At 38.9% G+C, this 23470-nt stretch overlaps 1 protein-coding gene across 8 annotated transcripts in view; it reads right to left on the bottom strand.

Annotated features, from left to right (window-relative positions):
- The window catches only part of Ankrd28 (ankyrin repeat domain 28), a 168740-nt gene that overhangs the window by 42829 nt on the left and 102441 nt on the right, over positions 1-23470 (bottom strand). For 4 of the 8 annotated variants that reach the window (XM_045135531.1, XM_045135530.1, XM_045135536.1 and 1 more), the window contains 4 exons: positions 17710-17780; positions 10370-10570; positions 4840-4927; positions 357-499 (listed from right to left, as the gene is read on the bottom strand). In XM_045135531.1, coding sequence (XP_044991466.1) covers positions 357-499; positions 4840-4927; positions 10370-10570; positions 17710-17780 — 503 coding nt within the window. The remainder of the gene's footprint in view (positions 1-356; positions 500-4839; positions 4928-10369; positions 10571-17709; positions 17781-23470) is intronic. The other 4 variants (XM_045135532.1, XM_045135533.1, XM_045135534.1 and 1 more) reach the window with 1 other exon arrangement.

The following is a 23470-nucleotide window of genomic DNA, read 5'->3' as shown; positions in this document are numbered from 1 at the left end:
GTTCATTTTCAGTGGCCCTGGCTTGCCCATTGTCTCTTTATCTGTCTCTTCACCCCGCCCCCAAATATACAAAACAAAATATTTTAAAAAAATGGAACCACAGGGTCTACAATTTCATAGGAAAAAAAAACTTTGGCTTTGGTGAATATTTCAGCTTTGGAATAGATTTTGACTCTTTACATAAATAACATTTGTTGAACATATCAGCACATTATGTTATTTGACAGACTATAAAGAGCTGGTAGAAAGACAAATATTACTATATCTTTCAAACCTGAAATGACTTCTGCTAATAATGCAATAACAAGAATATAAAAGTGCTCTATTGTTTTATACTGCTTGATCTGTATACCTACATCAACTCCAAGATCTAGAAGGTACTTGACTGCACTGATCATCCCACTTGAGGCTGCTGCATGAAGAGGAGTGTAAGACTTTTTATCCTTGCATGCCACTTCAGCTCCATGGGTCACAAGCAGTTTCACTACTTCCGTGTGACCTGAAAATGTTTGCCAAGAATAAAGAATATTATCTTGAATACCTTTCAAGAAAGGTAAAAGTGAACATTAAGTATGTAATATATAAATACCACCAATAAATCATGCTCTAATTTGAGAGAGGTTAGGAGAAAAATCTAAGAATTCAGAGTAATTCTGACAAATGTTGGTTAAGAGAATAAGTAAAAATAGACATTTGTTACTTCATCCAGTGATAACTCTACTTTTTTGTTTTCTCTACATCTTGGCTTTTAGCCCACAGGTTATACACCCCCCCTCACTCCCTACCTTGTCCCAATTTCTTTCTGTGAGGCCTCCTGCCATGTTATAGTGCAGCACATGGCCATTTCTAGACACTAGTGCCTTCCTCTTGACTGCCCAATCTCCATATCTGAGAGGAACTAACTTTCTGTTCATAGTAAGTTATCAGTCATGGGTATTCAGTTAAATAAAAAATGTATCAAGACATGTAGTGATGTCTATCACACACAGAATACCTTCTCAGCCTCAACCAAGTAGATCAGGGACAACAAAGCTATGTGAGGCTAGGCCAAGGGCTACACACTCACCTCTTCTGAGAGCTCAACTACAAGCATCCCACAAAACTGCTCTCCTTTATCTCACGGAAGTAGCAGTTTAGCTGAGCCTAGTTCTTTGGAAGTAAAGTGCCTGGTGCACTCTGCTTAATGTGAAAACCTTTAATCATAAAGTGCAAAGTATGCAATGAACCAACTTGCTGTTTTTCATCTGCCTTGAAGAACAGGCTACAAGGGAGAGTTGAGAAAGGCCTCTATGGATTGAAGACAGTGAACCCTATGGGGTGTGAGGGTGTCAGGATGTCAAAGAAAGACCATTTCTGTTACTTCCATAGGTATGAGAGAACTATGCATTACAAGAGTACAGACACAAAATTTTTGGTATGAAGCAAACAGTGCTCAGTTTTGGGATATCAGAATATAACGACAAAAAGGGTAATGTTCATGTTTTAAAATCTTTTGTTTTATACCTCTTGAGTCAGAAATGCAATTCAATATGGATTTTCCTTGCTTTTTTTTTTTAACATAGGCAACAGTTTCCTAAACTTTAAAGAGTATTCATACTAATATTTTATATACATATATACTCATATATACGTATGGGTGTATATGTATGTAAATGGTCTACAACTATGTTACAATGTCATATAGTCCATTCACTTGCTAATTTACTTGCTTTACACTGACCTGTGGTATTCCAACACTGTTAAGTTAAAAACCTTCTGAGTGTGGTGGTACAAACCTTTAATCCCAGCACGCTGGAGACAGAGGTAAGGACTACTGTGGGTGTGCTTGTGGTACTCTAGCCTGGGCTAGAGTGAGACTCTATCTTAAGGGAAGGGGGGAGGGGAAACCTTCCATTGAATCTTCTTTTAATCTTTTTCTAAAGTATGTTTTTTATGTTCTTTTTGGTTTTTCGAGGTAGGGTTTCACTCTATCCCAGGCTGACCTAGAATTCACTATGGAGTCTCAGGGTGGCCTTGAATTCACACTGATCCTCCTACCTGTACCTCCAAGTGCTGGGATTAAAGGCAGGTGTGCGCCACTACGTCCAGCTTAAAACATGCTATTTATATGCATGGGGAGAGTGTGAGAGAGAGAGGGAGGGAGGGAGGGAGGGACATAGAATGTGTGCATCAGGGCCTCCAACCGCTGCAAATGAACTTCAGATGTAAGCGCCACTTTCTGCATATGGCTTTATGTGGGTACTAAGGAAGCAAATGGATTGTTATGCTTTGTATTGCACAGAAGATCTATTAATTCATATGTGGGATTTTTCTAGCTAGATAAGCCAAGATAGTGGAGGCAAAATTATAACCTTTAACAGGAAAAGAACAAGTCCTGAGCTCCATGGCTGCAAAGAGGGGCGTTCTTTTAGCTCTTGTAAGAAATTCCACAGGAACGTCTCTTTCTGCTGCTTCCTCCCAGAAGTGGAACCCAAGCCTTACAGGACCTCTAAGTCCATGGTTGATTCTATTTCCTTCATGGGCAGAGACTCAATTCTGACAGCATGGTCTGAGCACCCACAGGCAAGTATTTCTATGCTGCTATGATTATACATTTCAAAGTATCTTAAAGTCTGATGTATCTTCATGGCATATTAAGAATGCAGTGTCACATTTGTTAATGCTCTGCTCCCAAACTGCATAGGTTTTAGGTGGTCTATGCCTCATTTACACATGAACTCCTACCAGTTTTAGAGTGCAATCGTAAGATTTTCAAAACTGTATTATTTTCCTCTACTCTAGGCCTTAGTTTCTGTGAAATTACTGTTATAAAATCAAATATGATGCTACATATTTGACCCAGTGCTTGGTCCAAAATAATAGGTTTGCAGCTATATATGTATATAATGTATTTAATGGGTGTGCTTGTGGTATGTGGTATGTGTATGTATGCAAAAAGAGGCTAGGGTAAAAAGTTGAATGACCTCCTTTACTGTTCTGCACTATTTCCTAGAGAAGGAAGCTCTTACTGAATCTGGAATTGCTATTTTTTTTCAGTCAGTCTGGCTGACCAGTGAGTCCCAGTGATTCTCCTGGCTCTGCACCTACCATCCCAGACTATGGTTGTAGGCATGTGTGGCCATCCCTGGCTTTTATTTTTCTTCCTGTTTTTCTTTTGTTGTTACTGTTTTTTTTCATGGTAGGGTTTTGTTCCAGCCCAGGTCATACTAGAACTCACTATGTAGTCTCAGGTTGGCCTTGAACTCACAGTAATCCTCCTAACTTTGCCTCCTAAGTGCTGGAATTAAAGACATCCACTGTCTGTCTTTCTACATGGGTACTGGTTACTGACTCAAGTCCTCATGCATGTGGTGCTTTTACTGGCTGAACAATCTCCCTAGCCCCAAATGTGTGCGTGTGTGCTCGTGCGCGCCCGCGCGCTCTCTCTCTCTCTCTCTCTCTCTCTCTCTCTCTCTCTCTCTCTCTCTCTCTCTCTCTCTCTCTGTGTGTGTGTGTGTGTATTTGGTTTTTTGAGGTATGGTTTCAGTCTATCCCAGGCTGACCTGGAATTCACTATGTAGTCTCAGGATAGCCTCATACCCATGGCGATGATCCTCCTACCTCTGCCTCCCAAGTGCTAGGATTAAAGAGTGTGTGTATGTGTTTAATCCAAAGAGCAATAAGTGAGTGAGCAAGCAAGGGGGAGGGAGGGAGGAGGAGGGACAGGAATTAGCACGCCAGGGCTTCCAGCCACTGTAACTGAACTCCAGAGGCATGTGCCACCTTGGGTGCATGTGCAACCACGCATGCTTGTGTCATATTGTGCATCTGGCTTATGTGGAATCTAAAGAGTTGAACCTGGATCTTTAGGCTTTGCAGGCAAGTGCCTTAACTGCTAAGCCATCTCTCCAGGCTGATTCATAGTTTTTATCTCTTGGGTTTTTTTTTTTCTTTTTTTTTTTTTTTTTTGCAGAGATGGGGACTTAAACTGAGGCCTAGGCTCATGCTACAGATACTCTTTATCACTGAGCTATATACTAGTCCAATAAAAGGTTTCTTAATAAATCTTCATGACCTGTACCTTAATATTCCAATAAAAATAAGGACAAGTACATAAACGAGGATGGGTAGTAAATATTAAACATATTCTAGGTCAGTGTCTGGAGGTACCTCTCTTTTAAAGGTAAAAAATAACTACTTCAGCTTTTAGATAAACAGGAACCAGTGTATTCCTGCTGTAGCAAGCTTGTCCCACTACCTGGCTTGTTCTGTGTGGGTAGCTAGCTCAGATGTGGTATAGATTTTTTTTTTAAATTTTTATTTATTTATTTGAGAGCGACAGTCACAGAGAGAAAGACTCAGATAGAGGGAGAGAGAGAGAATGGGCGTGCCAGGGCTTCCAGCCTCTGTAAACGAACTCCAGACGCGTGCGCCCCCTTGTGCATCTGGCTAACGTGGGATCTGGGAAACCGAGCCGCGAACCGGGGTCCTTAGGCTTCACAGGCAAGCACTTAACCTCTAAGCCATCTCTCCAGCCCAGATGTGGTATAACATCACTGTACTGAAAGCAATGCTTGTAAATGCCAAGAAACAAAATGCTCATATTTTCCTAAATATATAATGTCAAAAAGCACATTTCAGGACAGAAGAGATGGCTCAGTGTTTAAAGGTACTTGTCTGCAAAGCCTAACAAGCCGGGTTCAATTCCCTAGTAAAGCCATATGCACCAAGTGCAGCATGCATTTGAAGTTTATTTACAGCAGCTGGAGGCCCTAGCGTGACCATTCTCTCTTCTTTCCCTTTCTTTCTGCTTGCAAATAAATAAAACTAGTTTTTAAAGCACATTTAAAAAGTACATACCCATATATGCTGCCCAATGAATGGCACGTCGATCTTTTTTGTCAAAAGCATTAATATTGGCACCTCTGGATAAGAGTAGCTTGATCATCTGGAATAAAAACATAGTTTCACTGATATTCAGAAGTTGACTTGTTAATGAATACGCCTTGAAATGATTCTCTTCTGTTTCTCTGTCATCAAAGTTCTGTAACTTTAGAAAAGGAGGAGCTAAATGAAACACTGAAGAGCATTTAATATAAATGATAAAATATGAAAAAAAGGTTCAGTGTTGAGTGTTATTCAAGTCAGGCAGCAGTATGTTTTAGGATGCCACTGTGTGACTTGCTTTTTTAACAACAACTAAGTCTAAGTATCAAAGTCTAAAGATGGACAAGTGTCATTAGAATACACAGACAAGCTCTGGGGATGGGGAGATGGCTCAGTAGGTAGGAGAACCTGCGTAAGTATAAAGATCTCAGTTCAATCCCTAGCACCCATGTAAAGAAGCCAGGTCTGGTTTCACAACCTGCAATCCCAGTGATGGGTGGGGCAGAGTCAGGAGGATCACTGAAGCTTGCTGATCAGTCCCTGTAATTATTAAGATGGTGAGCTCCAGGCTCAGTGAGAGTCTGTCTCAAGGAAATAAGGTGGAACAGCAATAGAGAAAGACACTCAAGTCTTCCTCTGGCCACCATGAGTGATCATGGGGAATGTGCATCTTCTCACAAACATCATATATACAAAACAAACAAACAAAACAAAAAACAAAAACTCCACAAAAAACAAAGTACATTCCAGGAATATTTGAAACTGTATTCAAACCCCCAAAGTAGCTACAATATGATCAAATCAAATCATTCTATAGACTACTTATCTCATAACAAACCAAGAGTGGTAGTTACACTTCATAATATTTACAATTCCTTCTTTATCTTGTGACAGCTATAGTGGAGGCAAGGGCTCTTTTTCATAGTACTTCAATTAAAAGAACAATGAAGCCATGAGGATTCTATCCACAGACTTTTGGTAATGTCCTTCTACCTCTTGTGTCTGTCACAGAAGTGAAGGACTAGGTCAAGGTGTATTGGTGTGTTCCTGGAGGATGGAGGAGGATAATTTGAGCCTAGGCAGGAGCTCACAACATAGCAATACCTCATCGAAAAGAAAACAAAGGAAAGGAAAGCAGGGAAGGATAGATGGAGAAAGGGAGGGATAAAGAACAGAACAGAAAGGAACAAAAAGGGAAGGAAAGACAAGAGAAATAAAAAGGACTTGCCAGGTTAGCTTCAAAGGTTTATTTTTTAGCTTGATAAATTTGTAAAAGCCAGCGTTTGCTGAAAGATAACAAGAATCAAATTTTCTTCTGTTGTTTCTTTTGATGGTACTATCACCAAGGAGTTATGTTCACTAAATGTCAGTAATAAACTATAAAAATATATTTTTGAAATTCTGCTGCTCTGCTACTGTCTTGAGAAAACAATGAATTTTTCTTTATAAAAATATTTTTGGTGACTTCTGGTTAAGATGGCAGCGTAGGTACCACGCCAAAGCAGCCTAGGGAGAAAAGACAAAAAAAAAAAAAAAAAAAAAAAAACAGCAAAATACACACTTTTACTATAAAGTGAGGTGTACAGGAAATTGAAACAGCAGCAGAGAAGTAGGAGAGATCCAGAGCATCCACACAAGCCTGCAGAAGCTGCTCCAGCACGTCTGTGGGACCAGACGGCAGTGGCGGCACGCCAATCGCCAGGCTCAGCTTGAGTCACAGGAAAAGCCAGGTGAGGGGATTTTCCACTCATACCAGAGCTTCTGCAAACTCAAGAAACGTGAAGGGAGAGTGGCAGTGAACAAGGGAGGAACAGATCACAAGGTAGAAGAACACATGGAACAGCGAGAGAACTACAGCAACATTGGCAGCCTCCCCTCCCCCGCCGCCAATGCCTGGCTCCCTCCCTCACTGCCAGTGTCCAGCTCCAGCTAACATGATTCTATGTATCAAGGACCCTAAAGACTCTAACAGCAAACTGTTAGAGCTGATAAAAACCTATAGCCATGTAGCATGATACAAATAATAATACAAAAAATCAGTAGCCTTTCTATTTGCTAACATCAAACACACAGAGTATGAAATCAGAGAACCACCTCCATTCACAGTTGCAACAAAGAAAATAAAGGACACTGGAATATACCTAACCAAGGAAATAAAGGATCTCTACAGTGAAAACTATAACATACTCAAGCAAGAAATTGCAGAAGACACTAGGAAATGGAAAAAACATCCCTTGTTCCTGGATTGGAAGAATCAATATTGTGAAATGGCAATCTTACCAAAAGCAATCTACACATTTAATGCAATCCTCATCAAAATTCCAATGGCATTCTTCATGGAAATAGAAAAAAACAACCCAAAAATTCATTTGGAATCACAAAAAACCTCAAATATCTAAAATAATACTGAGCAACAAAAATAAGGCTGGTGGTATCACCATACCTGATTTTAACCTATACTACAGAGCCATAGTAACAAAAACAGCATGGTACTGGCACAAAAGCAGATATGTACATGGAACAGAATACAGGACCCAGATATAAGTCTGGGTGGCTATAGCCACCTGATATTCGATAAAAATGCCAAAAATACTCATTGGAGAAAAGACAGCCTCTTCAGCAAATGGTGTTGGCAAAACTGGATATGTATCTGTAGAAGAATGAAAATAGAGTCTTCTCTCTCCATGCACAAGAATTAAGTCCAACTGGATTAAAGACCTTAACATAAGACCTGAAACTCTGAAACTGCTAGAGGAAAAAGTAGGGGAAGGAAACCCTTCAACATATTGGTCTTGGCAAAGACTTTCTGAATATAACCCCAATTGCTCAAGCAATAAAACTACATATTTACAACTGGGACCTCATAAAATTACAAAGATTTTGCACTGCAAAGGACACAGTGAATATAGCAGAGGCAACCTACAGAATGGGAAAAAAAAATCTTTGCCAGCTATATGTCTGATAGAGGATTGATATCTAGGATATACAAAGAACTCAAAAAGTTAAATTAAATAATAAGAAATCAAACAAGCCAATTAAAAAAATGGGCTATGGAGCTAAATAGAGTTCTCCAAAGAAGAAATGCAGATGGCATATAAGCATCTAAAAAAATGTTCTATATCCCTAGTCATCAGGGAAATGCAGATTAAAACTACTATGAGATTCCATCTCACTCCTGTCAGATTGGCTACCATCATGACAACAAATGATCATAAATGTTGGTGGGGATGTAGAAAAAGAGGAACCCTTCTACACTACTGGTGGGAATGCAATCTGGTCCAGCTATTGTGGAAATCAGTGTGGAGGTTCCTGAGACAGCTAAAGATTGATCTACCATATGACCTAGCTATAGCACGCCTAGGTATATATCCGAAGGACTCCTCTCATTTTTCTCAGAAGTACGTGCTCAACCATGTTTATTGCTGCTCAATTTATAATAGCTGGGAAATGGAACCAGCCTAGATGTCCCTCAACTGATGAGTGGATAATGAAGATATGGCACATTTATACAATGGAGTTCTACTCAGCGGTAAAGAAAAATGAAGTTATGAAATTTGCAAGAAAATGGATTGCTCTGGAAAGGATTATACTAAGTGAGGTAATGCAGGCCCAGGAAGCCAAGCACCACATGTTCTCTCTCATATGTGGATCCTAGCTACAGATGATTGGGCTTCTGTGTGAGAAGGAAAAAACTCAGTAGCAAAGGCCAGTAAGCTAAAAAAGAGATACAAAGAGAAGAGAAAGGAAGAGAGGAGGGTACTTAATTGGTTGGTCTGGTATATATCTAAGTAGAAGAATAGATTAACGGGGGTGAAAAGGCCCAAAGTGAGGTCAGGGGAAGAGATTGAGTAATGGGAAGGTGGAGGGAGGGCTAATCAAAATCTAAGAGGATATAAATAAATCGTATGGAATCCTACTTTTTTGGACAATGGAACACTCAGGAGCCGTAGATTGTTGCTAGAAAATTTTCATTGCCAGGGATGGGATACCTTCCAGTGAGTTGTTGGCCAGGGAGGTCCCTGATGCCCCCAAAACATTATAGGCCATTGCCAAGGCCCTTGGTTTCCCACCACGAATAGATGGTAAGACCCTATTGCTGAAGACTCCACATACTTGGGCTGCGAGGCCACTAAGAAATCCTGCTGGAACTGAGCTGATAACCTCCATTTAGACCAGCTGACAGAAAGCTGGAAGAAGCCATTTTACATGCAGTTCAATGGGAGAGAGAGATACCACCAGTGAAGATACTCAACAGTGGACACTGCAAGCCTTATAATTGGCCAGCCAGGCCAAATGAGCCAATGGGTGCAATAGTGGCACGTCTGTCATGGTGGAAACCAACTGCCCTCCAATTGGACTGGAGGACCACTCCATGGGATGGAATACATCCCTTATACTGAAAACTTAAAACCCTAGGGGTATAACGTCTGCTGCTGTCTGGCTAAATGTACCTACTATGCTTACCAAACTGCCCAGTAAGCACTTCTCTTAATATTCATACCCTTATATTAAAGCTACTCTCACTTTGGGCAGAGAATCTTCTCATTTCAGATGGCAGTGACCTTGGAACAACTCAGAAGGTATCATAGTGCTGGAAGGAAGAAGTGACTGGAGTACTGAGTAACATCTTGATCACACCTTCCAAGGCTCAGGGTCTAATGCAGAAGTGGTGACGGAAAGAATGTAAGAACCAAAGGAAGGGTAGGACTCCTTACAACGTGCTCCCTCCAGACATAAAATGGCCTGCATGTCCATGACCTCACAATGCCTGACACTATCTGCACAAGACCATCAGAAGAGGAGGAAAATATCATGACATCAAAATAAAAGACAGACTGAGATGGGGAGGGGATATGATGGACAATGGAATTTCAAAGAGGAAAGGGGGAGAGGGTATTACCATGATATATTTTTATAATCATGGAAAACATTAATAAAAATTGAGAAAAAATAAAATAAAACAGGGCAGACATCAAAAAACATTTTCTTTTTATTTATTTGAGAGAGAAATAGGAAGAGAGAAAGAGAGAGAAAGAATGGGTGTGCCAGGGTCTCCAGCCACTGCAAACAAACTCCAGACACGTGCACCCCCCACCCTGCCCTTGTGCATCTGGCTTGTGTGGGGCCTGGGGAAAACAACCTGGGTCCTTTGGCTTTGCAGGCAAGTGTCTTAACTGCTAAACCATTTCTGCAGCCCTTCTTTAGATTTTTCAACAGAGTGTACTTTTCCTGTTATAGTACAGTTGGCAGTGTTCGTCACTGTAGGATGACTACGAATTTGGGTATGTGGGTAATATTTACCAATAAGATTTTACATTTACGAAAGCTTTGTTTATCATTAAAAAAAGAAAAAGCTTGAAAGTCTGATGAAGGCAGAATTAGATGAAAACAAGAGAGCTAAATATTTTTGTTTACTTTCACTATGGACCGAATGGATGGAAAAGGCACATTCCTGACTATCTAGGAGTGGGAAGAAAGCCAATCATTAAGTGAATGCAGCTACCTCAGCATGTCCACTGAAAGCAGCATGATGTAATGCTGTTCTCCCCGCACGGTCAGACACATTCACATTACTCAGGAGAGGCACCAAAGCTTCAGCACACTTCACGGCTTTATTAGCAGCAGCAATGTGGAGAGGAGTTTGCCAGTTTTTATCTCGAGCATTAACATCTGCAGAATGCTTCAAAAGTATCTGAACTGCTTCCTAAAATATGAAGATAAATAAAAGAAGTTAACCATTTAAAAAAAACTATAAAAATGTACACATATAGTAGGAAAAATCCTGAGAAAATAGTTCTAATAAAGCCCACTATAAGTGAAAATTTGTTCAAGAACACAAAATATTTTGCACTTAAAGATAGTACTCAGAGCCATAATATCCATCTTGATAAAATATTGCTTTTCTACTCCTGATTATAGACATGACAATCCCTATGAAAATATATTAGGAAAAAATGTACAAATAAATGATGATTCAGTTGTTAAAACACCTGTTTATATTTATATTCAACAAAATACAATTACTTTATATACTGAGCAATTTTAAGGTTTATTACTTTTATACCAAATTTATAAAAATGAAAATCAGAACCTTTCTTATTTCTCAAAGTAATACACATTTTACAAAACAAAAATTCACTATGTCTAGTTCATGAAATTACATTAGAAAAAACAGAAGACAAACGCAAGGGTTTGTGTCATGATGCTACTTAGTATCAATGTTAGTACTGTGGCAACTTAGAAGAATTTATTGTTCAAAGAAACTTATCTCCTAGGAGCACATGGCAATCTTCACACCACCATTTGTATAAATAAAGTGGACTCATGGCAAGGTGCCAAGGAATTCAGCACATCATCAACATTAAGCAATCTAATCATTATTAAATTTAGTAAAAATTTTTCCCATACAGTGATAATCATATCCTCTGGCAGAAGAATGTTGAACTATATATTAAAATGAACAAAAGCAGAACAGATTCTCAATTTCATCATTTAAAATAAATACAACTCAGGTCTTATAAAACTGGCCCTTGGTGTTGTTACCTAGGGGCAAGGGGGAATATTAACCACCACTCTTTTCAAGTTTGCTGTAAGGTACAATAAATTTATGTGTGTGAAAGTGTTAAATCATAAATAGCTACAAATACAGAAGGCACTAAGAAAGACTACTATTCATGATATACCTAACTTTTTTTGTTTTCTTGAGGTAGGGTCTCACTGTAGTCCAGGCTGACCTGGAATTAACTGTGTAGTCTCAGGGTGGCCTTGAACTTGCAGCGATCCTCTTACCTCTGCCTCCTGAATGCTGGGATTAAAGACATGTGCCACCACACCCGGCATACCTAGCTTTTTAAGATCTTGAAATAGAGAACAATTAGAACTATGTGAAATGTGAGAAACCACTTAAGTACCTAAGAGGGTTAGCAAAAGATGTATGCCTAGTACCCTATCAACCTGCTAAGGAGACTTGCAAAGGCCTATGTCCCCACAATTCTATTTAGTTATTTGCCCAAGAAATAAAAATACCCCTATCCAGCAATGCCTCAGCACATTCAAACACCAGAACTGGGGCTGCAGAGAAGGCTTAGTGGTTGAAGTGCCTGCCTAGGACCCATGTAAGCCAGATACAAAAGATGGTACATCTGGAGTTCTTCTGCAGTGACTGTCTAAGGCCCTGGAGTAACCCCTCTCTCCCCTTCAAAAAATAAAAAAACAACCAACCAAACAACAAAAAACCAAAACAACAACAACAACAACAAAACCCCAGAACTATAAATGTCCATCAATAAGAAAATGAAAAGGCCAACTGGCATACAACTAACTATACAATGATAAAACTCAGCAGAAACAAGGAGTTCATTATTAATGAATGCAACATCAACAAACCTCTAAAATGTTATGCTGCACAAAAGAAACCAAGATATGGTAAGATACTTCTTGATTCTACTTCTATACATTCTAGAACACTGCAAATTACACTAATACAAATCAGAACAGTAGGGAGCTCTGGGACATGAAGGACTTTGCTAATGTGAAGAAAATCTTTTATATCCCTTTTTTGAAGTAGGCTCTTGCTCTACTCTAGGCTGACCTGGAATTAGTCTCAGGCTGGCCTCAAGCTCACAGCGATCCTCCTACCTCAGCCTCCCAAGTGCTGGGATTAAAAGCGTGAACCACCAGGCCCATCTTTTTTTTTTTTTGGGGGGGGGGGGTCTTTTATATCTTCATTGGGGCAAAGGTCATACAGGTGTATACAGTTGTCAGGACTCATGAATATACACTTAAAATCTATGAATTTCACTCAAAATTATATCAGGTTAAAGAGGAATATGAAAATGAGGATGCACAGAGGAACACACACTTAAAATTATGGAAAAGGTATAAATACTAGCAGGATTCCTATCCTCACCTCTAAGAGGGTTATCATGACTTGGGGGATAAAACTAACACTATAAAATAATATAATGTGGGAATATAACATATGAGGATAATAAAAGGCATAGTTTCACTAGCAACAAATATTCCTTAATAACTTAAATCCTCATTTTCCCAGTTACTAGGATGTATATGAAATGCTTGCTAGAAGCTTGAGTTTTTAAAAAGTCAAATAAATGTGAATGATGACTATAAACAGAATGACAAGAAATGGTTAGATAGCTATACTCAAAAAGTATTTATTCACATTTTAGGGACAATCTGAAAAGACTCCATAGCATTAACTAACTTTCTTTAAACATTTTTTTGTGTTTTTTTCAAGGTAGGGCCTTGCTGTATCTCACGCAACTCAGGGCAATCCTCCTGCCTCTGCTTCCCAAGTGCTGGGATTAAAGGCTTGTACCACCATGCCTGGCTCAGCTTTCTTTAGTTCTACATGTTTAAAAAAAAAAAATCAAGTAATTTTTAAAAAATTTATTTATTTATTTATTTGAGAGAGACACAGAGAGAAAGACAGATAGAGGGAGAGAGAGAATGGGCGCACCAGGGCTTCCAGCCTCTGCAAATGAACTCCAGACGCGTGCGCCCCTTGTGCATCTGGCTAATGTGGGACCTGGGGAACCAAGCCTCGAACCGGGGTCCTTAGGCTTCACAGGCGAGCGCTTAACTGCTATGCCATCTCTCCAGCCCTCAAGTAATTTTTAACAGTGATTTGAAGAAAGGTACAAGGAAAAGAAGGGTTGGCAGATTGTCATATAAATACTTAAGACAGATTAACTTCTCATGTGATTATATAATTAAAACTCAGTTATTTAGACATAATTAAAACTGACTCCCTACTTAAGTTAAAAACTATAGTGTAACATCTCTTTTACACACATATGAAACTGATTTTTGTTGGTGGTAGAGAAAGATTTAGGGAGCCTGTTAGGAGAAGGTATGTGGAAACAATGTCACTGAAGCAGAATGGAGGAGGAGTTGCAACATTTTTAGAGAGTTAACCTGAAGTTGTCTTTCTCAACCTAGGTTCAATGAGGGAATTAACAAGAAGGATTTAATATTTGTGATAAATTAACTTCACTTTTTAAGTGTTTCTCACCCCCCACAACCCCCCCCACAGGGTCTCACTGCAGCTCCAGGCTGGGCTCAACCTCATGTTGATTCTCCTACCTCAACCTCCCAAGTGCGTGTTCACCATGCCTGGTTGTTTCTTTCTCTTCTTTTGTTACTTTTTTTGAGACAGAGTCTTATCTTATCTTATCTTAGGCTTATCTTGAATTTGCAGCAATGCTCTTGTCTCAGTGTTGGGCTTATAGGCATGCACTATTACATATAGCATATTATGTTGCCCAGGCTGGTCTCCAACAATTCTTCCAAATGCTAAGATTACAGGCATGTGTCACCCACATGCAGCTCATGTTTCCTGTGCATGTAACATAACAGTAGTTATGGATGACTTACTCCCATTACCTGTGGATCTCAAAGCATCTCAAAAGCACAAATCAAAAGATATCTACAATTCTGCCTTTAAACAATACATCTCTTGATGACTGTTCTAAAGCTGTACATATAAAACATACTTTATAAAGCAACACTAAGTTCAGCTTTTCGTAAGAAGTACTGTGTTCTCCTACGTAAATCAACTTTGTGTCTAAGATGCCATGTCACAATATTCATTTTTTAACCTAACCAGAAACTTGTTTTATTTTATCCACAATTTACAATTCTATAACCTAGTAATTAAAATTCCAGTTTTTCACATATTAGAGAATATGTGTAAGAGGTGCTTACTGGAGAGGCTGGGAAAATGGCTCAGCAGTTAACAGTGCTTGCCACTTAAGCAGGAAGGCCTTTGAGGCCAGAAACTGCCGTTTGACTACCCAAAACCCACACAGAAAGCTTGGCATGGCTATACATGTATGTTACCACAGTAGCAAGAGCAGAGACAGAGATTGGAGAACAGCTGGGGCTTGCTGACGGTCAACAGCTCCAGGTTGAGGGTGAGACCCCATTCTCAAGGAAAAAAAATACACAGATAAGCAATAATAGGACTTCCAACATTCCTCTCTTTCCTCTGCATGCACATGTATGGGGTACAAGCATTTGTAACGTGTGTGCATACACCACACATCACAGATATTACACATATACACATAACATGCTTTTGGAAGTTCAATTTTTAAAAAATTTATATTTATTTACTTGAGGGCAACAGAGAGAGAGAGAGATAGAGGCAGATAGAGATGGGGGGGGGGGGAGAATGGGTGCATCAGAGCTCCCAGCCACTGCAAACAAACTCCAGATGTATGCACCACCTTGTACATCTGGCTTATGTGGGTCCTGGGGAATCAAACCTCGAACCGGGGTCCTTAGGCTCCACAGGCAAGTGCTTAACCACTAAGCCATCTCTCTAGCCCCAAGGAAGCTCAATTTTTTAAAGTCAATTAAATTTAAATTATGACTATAAACATATAAAGTAACAAGATATGTATTTATACATATAGGTCAGTAGTTTTTAGGCTGCTGAGAAAACTCAATATATTTACCAGCATTTATTCTTGATAAAAGGTGTCAGTACATTGCATAGACCAAGATGTACTTAAACTCTCACTTCTCTTGATTCAGCCTCCTGAGTGCTGGGATTACAGATGTATTTTACTACATCTGGCTTAGTATATAGTTTTAAGAAATCAAGAGTCAAGTCTATTAGCAGCTCCTGTTATCTTTCTCTAACATTAAGTTGTTTTTAGCCTGTTTTATAAATGCTGTAAATATGCAGTGTACTATTTGGTGATTTAATCTGGTAAAATTCCTGAAGTTAGTACTTTTACTTTTCTTTCAAAGTATTAAGGATCAATCCCAGGGCCCTGTGCATGCTAGGCAAATGCTACACCACTAACTGATGTTCCCAAGCCCTTAAAACACATTAATTTTAATTGCCACATTCACAAAAGTCATTACTGAATAATTACCAGGTATTGCTAACACTAGTAAGTTTCAATAACAGGAATGCTTAATTAAACTGCTTTTATCTAGAGAAGCATCCTTATATAGGAATAACTAAACATTAATAATTACTATGGAATTTCAAAACTCACAATGTTTGGGCTACTGTGTGTTACTTTTCACAACCACCCAGATTTTCAAACATCACACACCAAATCTAAATTGCACAAGTTCATCAGTACCAAACCCAGCTGGAATCATGTTATATGTTCCAATGTACCTATGTTCCTGCCTCAGCCACCCAACACATTGCCTATCACATGGCAAGATTCTTTTTTCATCCTTCACGCTTCCCTGCCATCTCTCCCCAGTTCTTGTTCTGGATCCACAGAGAGGTTCACAACAAGCAACACAGACAAGAGTAAAGAAGCAGGAGCTCCCCAGTTTCTTTTCCAGGACTACCTGGGCCCATGAGGAGAGAAGCAACAATTACATCCAGGGAAGTTGTGATTTCTCAGAACTTGAGTAACTGGAGAAATGGTGGATTGGCATCATGTACAACTGCATACTTTATCTTTTTCAAAAGTATTCATTTAATATTTACTTCAAAAATATGAAACAACGGTTGGAGACATGGCTTAGTGGTTAAGGCTCTTGCCTGCAAAGCCAAAGGACCTCAGTTCAATTCCCCGGGGACCCACGTAAGCCAGATGCACAAGGTGGCGTATGTGTCTGGAGTTCAGTTTTCAGTGGCTGGAGGCCTTGGAGCGCCCATTCTCCCTCTCTCTCTCTTTCTGCTTCTCTCTCTCAAATGAATAATAAAAACTTTTGAAAAGTTTAAAAAAAAAAAGAAACAAGCACAGTACCAAAAGTTGGATGAAAGAGTGCTTTACACCCTGTATCTTAGAAAAGCACCTCATGTACTTTAATAAAGCACTAAACAACAAAGCAAAAGACAAGGTCCAGGCTTTTGCCATAACACTCCCATTCAAGAGCTGCCTCTATAGGCCCATTCTTCATAGAGATGTCAGAAGATCTAGAAGATATGAAAGACATAAAAACATAGATAGCACAGTTGGTAAAGTGCTTGTCTTGCAAGCACGAGGACCTGACTTTGATCCCCAGAACCCACATTAACATTCTGGGTGTGGTGTGGTGTGGTGTAACACGACCCTGTAACTTCATGGGAGAGACAGAGACAGGCAGATCCCTGAGGATTGCCTGCCCGCCATTCTATCCTAACTAGTGAGCTCCAGGCCAATCAGGCCATGTCGCAAAAAAGGTGGATGACATTCCTCAGGATGACATCTGAGGTTGTCTTCTGAACTCCACATGCACCTGCACACACTAACACATGCACACATATATAAAAACATATGAATGCAAATGCATCATCTCTAAAAATGTCAGTAATCATGATGCACAGACAATAAAAGTACTTTTAAAGAAAAATTTCTCCACGTGTATTTAAGGAAGAAAAGATTATTCTATGCGTATTTAGAGAAGAATTATTCCAAATGTATTTAAAGAAGAAGGAATTATTCCATGTGTATTTAAAGCTTAAACATTTCAAGCTGGTAAAACAGGCATCAAGTTATATTCCTAAAACTAACTTCAGTGTTGAAGCTAAGTGTTTAAAAATTAATCATTATTCACTGATAACACTGTGTCTTGACTATGGTCAGTACAACTCTGTAAGAGACTATTGTGAACCAGTTAGAAAGGCTTCAAGAAAGACTGTATTAGAAAAATAATTTCTCTTGTGGGAGGGACAGAAAGAAAGTGCTTCTACTTTCATTTACTTCAGACTCTCCAAGAGGTCTTACATAAAAGGAAAATGTGCAATTAGCTTGGTTTGTACAAAATCTGAAGTAAAGTAACCAGTCTGGTATTTTAGTATGGGCCCATGTGGGGGTGGACTTAATGTTTCTTTACATACATTTACTAAGAGAAATGTCATACCTCACTACAAGATGCAACTGCTCTGTGTAAAGGTGTCAACCATTTGCTGTCTTTGGCATTAACTCTAGCTCCTGCAACAAGAAGAAAAAAATAAATTGAAATACCTTACATGAACTATTTTTAATAAATCTCTTCAAGTAATAGTTATTTGTAGTCCCAATTGGATAAGTCCCAATTGAAAAAATATTTTCATACTTTGTATGTCTTATACTTCATGCCAATAAATTATCCATAAATTATACAAACAAAAGTATCATTTTTAAAATCAATGTAATTATCCAATGAGGTATTAACTCTTTATTAAAAATAAAATAAACATCGTTTTATATTTAGGGAAGAAAAAGCCACCTTTATACAGAGCATATCCAAGATAAAAACCAGATCACATTACAGATAAGTGTTAAAACTTAAACACTTAAAATAAATGGGCATACTACTCCTAGAGATGAACTGTGTATTATTTTAAAGGCATCATTACATTTCTTTAATAATGAATGTAACATGTCATAAAGCAGTCAGTGCAACACAAAGACAGTTCCATGACATGGACACAATACTTATAGACTTAGTAAAACAAGAAAGAAATAAACCTGTTCACATGCCTTTCTTGGTTATGACTAAGGCTTAAGGAAGGATTTTTTAAATTAAGTATGTATAATTATTTAACAATCATTAAGTAAATGAGTAAGATACACCCTCAGAGAATACAAACACATTTAAAATAAAAAGAATTGCATAATGCGAGAAAGAAAACTCTACCAAATGTAAGTGCACACAACAGGATCACAAGTACAGAAGAAACAGCTCTTGCTCTTGGAACTGGCCACCAGGTCCTGTCCTAGAAATCATTCTAAATTTGTATCCCAAATCCAAACTCCTTACTCCTTAGATAATGAAATAAAGGCACTGTGAATAATCTCTTTAATAATTTGCTAAGTTTTATACCTATCTTTTAAAATATGATTTATTTTGAGGGGAGAGAAAGAAAATGGGCACATCAGGGCCTCTTTCCACTGCAAGCTCCACACACATGTGCCACTTTGTGCATCTGGTTTTATGTGGGTACTGGGGAGTTGAACCTAGGTGGTCAGGCTTTGCAAGCAAGTGTCTTTAACCGCTGAGCCATCTCCCAGCCCTAGTTTTACACTTATGTAACACAAATCAGAGTTAACTATTGCTAAAATTCCCATCTCCTAATGCTTACACTTTTTTGGCGTTTGGTTAATGAGGGTCCAGTGGATAATCAAGTGCCCTGATGGCATATTAGTTCCAGTTGACTATAGCTACAGTCATCCCTCTCCACCTAAGTTTCTACACTTAGAAAACAAATTTCATAATACTTCATTGCACACAGCACACTATGTTAAGGGTAGATCTAAAAAGCCTTGAACATATGACACTCTGAAGTGGAAATTCAGAAAATTTATGCAAATGCAGCCATTAAAATTCCGTGAACAGGGGTGGGGAGATGATGGCTCAGCAATTAAGGGTGCTTGCTTGCAAAACCTTCCCTGGTTTTATTCTCTAGTCCTCACATAAAGCCAGATGCACGAAGAGGCACATGATGTCTCTTTCCGAGAGTAGAAGAGTTCTCTGTGGGCAGCTGGGTTGAGCACAATGAAACCATTTCTAAGACTCTTCTTTTTGCCTTTACTGATAGTGTGGCCCCTTCTAGGTGTGTGTATATAGGAGGGAAGGGAGTCAGAACATAAGAACCAGCCAAAAAGAGTAGTAGAGGAATACATGTGTTTTTAAAATGTATCATTTTATGGTACTGGGGATCTACATCAGGGCCTTGCACATACTAGGCAAGTGCTGTACCACTGGGCTACTTCACAGACGGAGGAGTAGATTCATGTCATAGACATTTGGAGGCCTACCTGCCAGATACTGTGGAACCAAGATGGCTACTAAAGTAGATAACGTGACTAGAGTGAAGTTACCCTCTGTTCTGAGTACAGAACAGATAGAAACATCTAAAATACTTGTTTGCTAGATGGCTTGAATCCTAGAGTGAAGTGCCAAAGTGATACAAAAACCAGGGACTTCACTCTCTCATTGGGTTAGGAGTTCAATAGTTATCTATAAGCTTTATGGTTCTTTCTATAGTTTACAGATGTGTGTGTGTGTGTGTGTGTGTGTGTGTGTGTGTGTGTGTATAAATAAAAGGTATATCTCAGTAAGGCCTGGGTATGGACACAGACCCCTAGAAGAGATTACCCAAGATCAATAAAGACAAAGAACAAAGTCTCATAAAATGCCTCAAATAGTTTGCTTTCAGGTACTTACGACAAAAAAAAAAAAAAAAAAAAAAAAAATTGCTGTGAAGAAACATATAAACAAGGATACTCTCCCTGTGCTGAAAGAACTCTGAGAAATAAAATGACAAAAGGAATAATTACGAGTCATATCTGCTTTACTTTTGTATACAGTGGCATGTTTGTGCATATACAAGCATGTGAGACAGGAGGACAAACATGGTTGTTCTTCCTCAAGACCAATGTCTATCCCTTTGAGACAGGGTACTTCACTGGCCTGAAGGTCACCAATTAGGTTAGGCTGGCTGGCCAGTGAGCCTCAGGGATCTGCCTATCTCTACTTCCCCAGTGCTGGGATTACAAGTGTGCGCTACCATGCCAAGCATTTCTATGTGACTTCCAGGAATTGAACTCAGGTCCACACACTTACTACAAGGCAAGCACTTTACCAACTAAGCTCTCTCTCCAGTGCAAGTATTTGCTTTATATGCATACTGAAACCCTAGAGTAACAAGACATTGATAAAGACTAGGTGTTTGTGCTGGTCATGGTGTACACAGAAATCTGGCCATATAGGGCTGGGATTTAAGGGCTACTTCACTGTTATTCTATCAGTCTAATCTCTATATGTACATTTTTTCTAATTTAAACTGAAATATTATCTGTCTAAACAAAATATATTTAAGAGGGGAAAAAGGGGTGGTCATAAAAACATTGTAAGAATTTAGCTTCAAGTGCAAATGGAAACTAACCAGAAATAGGGTAAAAGGAGTTTTATAAAAATTTCCTTTAAGTCAGGCACGGTGGTACATGCCTTTAATCCCAGTACATGGGAGGCCGAGGTAGGAGATTGCTGTTGAGTTCAAAGCTACCCTAAGACTACAAGATGAATTTTAAGTCAGCCCAGGTTAAAGCGAAACCCTACCTCAACAAATAAACAACAACAACAACAACAAAATATTTATGAAAACAAGTGTCTACACTAAAGAATTCACTGGTGGTTGATTGAGGATATATCATACTGCCATATTTTATTAATATAGACAACACTAAAATTTTTTTGGCTTGTTCTTTTTGAGTCTGAAGATTCTTATCAGTAGGAAGATCTACATGATAAAATTTTAGATTTCTGATCATCATCTTTCACAGAAGACGTATCTTTTGTTAAATTACATGTTTTTTTAAATATTTGGTTTTAGTTATTTATTTGAAGAGAGAGTGAGAGAGAGAGGCAGATAGAGAAAGAAAGAGAATGGGCACAGCAGGGCCTCTAGCCGCTGCAAACAAACTCCAGGCACATGTACCACCTTTTGCATCTGGCTTATGCGGGTCCTAGAGAATCAAACCTGGGTACTTTGGCTTTGCAGGCAAGTGCTTGAACAGCTAAGCCATCTCTCCAGCCCATGTATTTCTTCTAAAAGCACTAATTAAACATTTCAATTTGTTGGACCATTAAAGACCAAATATACAGGAAATCTGAGGACACCAATGAAAGATACGGCCCCTATCCACATTCGTTACTTCGTACATGATTTACTAACTAACAAGACAGAGTAACAGACAGCACCAAGGGCAACAGTTGGCTGTGTTCTTATAAAAGGGAAACAGTAGCATGAAAGCTGCAGCATAGCAGCACACCTCTGGTGGGTCAGCTTCCCAGAATCTGTGTGATTTCTGTGAAGTCTCTGAAGGTAAACAGAGTGCTCAAAGGTCAGCTACAGATTAATAAACACCTTAGGCAGCAAAGTCTCTCCAGAAATGGAAAAGACATCCAGGGTACAGTGAAAGTTAAGCAGTGCAACTAGTTAGTTGGAAATATAGAAGATGGCCCATGAAGATTAGCAAGGCGATACAGATGGAAGAAGAGTGAGTAGAGATCATGCCTATTTGAAACATGTCTTTGCAGAGAGAAATTTAACAAAACAGTCACTGGTAGAATTGTCACATGTTTTATATGTGGCAGAAGATAAAATTTGTAGGCTACCAGAGACATAGCCTTCCCTATAATGATAGACTGTTGCTCTCACAACTCGTAACCTACAAATACATGGTGAATACCAGCCCTCAGTAGAGTGGAGACAGGGAAGAAGGAAATGATGGTATTAATATATGATATGTCCATACAAAGTTTCTACTTAATAAAAAAATAAAACGAGGCTGGAGAGATGGCTTAGTGGTTAAGGCACTTGCCTGCAAAGCTAAAGGCTAGGTTTGAGTCTCCAGGACCCATATAAGCCAGATGCATAAAGAGGCACTGTGCCTGGAGTTCATTTGCAGTGGCTAGAGGCCCTGGTGAGCCCATTCTCTCTCTCTCTACCTGCCTATTTCTCGATATCTCATATAAATAAATAAAATATTTTAAAAAATGAAAATGAAAAAAACTGGTGGGCTATGAAGTTGACATCAAGTCACCAAGAAAAAATTAATTTCTCCATTATATTCTTGTCATTAAAGCAGGAAAACAGGGCTGAAGAGAGGGCTTAATGGTTAAAGGTGCTTGCCTGTGAAGCCTATGGACCCAGGTTCAATTCCCCAGTACCCAGCTACACAAGATGGCTCATGCATCTGAAGTTCATTTGTAGTGGTTGGAGGCTCTGGTGTGCCCATTCTCTCTCTCCCTTTCAAATAAATAAATTTTTTAAAAAGAAAAGAAAATATAAAGTAGCAACCTCAGCTTGCTTGTTGAATTATGTTACAAGGCTCCTGGCAGATCCTTTGATGGGAGGAAATGCTACAAAGAAACTGAAGGCCAAAAATATTTTTTAAAGCAATTTGAGGAAGATGTTGCTATGTCTTTTTTTTTTTTTTTTTTTTTTTTTAGACAGGGTCTCACTCTAGCCCATGCTAACCTGGAATTCACTATGTAGTATCATGGTGATCCTCCTACCTCTGCCTCCTGAGTGCTAGGATTAAAGACGTGTGCCACTATGCCTGACTGCTATGCCTATTACAAACAAGTATTCATAGAAAATCTTGTAAGTGCCAGGAGCATATTTAATTAAACCCAAAATGTTTATGGTACAACTGCAAAAATTAACTTATTGTTACTATATTCCCCCAAATCCAAGAACATTATCTCAACTTTTTTTTTTTTGTCAAGCAAAATCAACTTTTTCTAAAGTAAGTAGCCACAGCCTTATTTACATATAAATATCTGACTTTGGATTTCACCTTTTGAGGATAGACATATGATTTGATTTCTTTTATTAAATAAAAGCACAAGCAAAAGTCAACTTCAGAATCACATCAAAATAAGTTTGTCCTTATTTGACATTATTGCTTTATCACATAGAAAACTATAGCTAACCGGCTTTCCCTAACTTAAAATTTTCACTTAACTAATTCAAATAATATGTATATACCCTTATGGCTGGGAAGATGGCTCAGTAGGTAAACTTCCTATGCAAGCATGAGGTCCTGAATTTGATCCCCACACCCATATAAAAAGCCACGCATAGCCACACAAAGGGGTGTGGAGACAGGAGGGGTTGCTAGGAGCCTCT

Source organism: Jaculus jaculus, chromosome 16 (assembly GCF_020740685.1).
Source record: "Jaculus jaculus isolate mJacJac1 chromosome 16, mJacJac1.mat.Y.cur, whole genome shotgun sequence".
Classification (NCBI taxonomy): domain Eukaryota; kingdom Metazoa; phylum Chordata; class Mammalia; order Rodentia; family Dipodidae; genus Jaculus; species Jaculus jaculus.
This window is presented reverse-complemented; position numbering and strand designations above follow the sequence as displayed.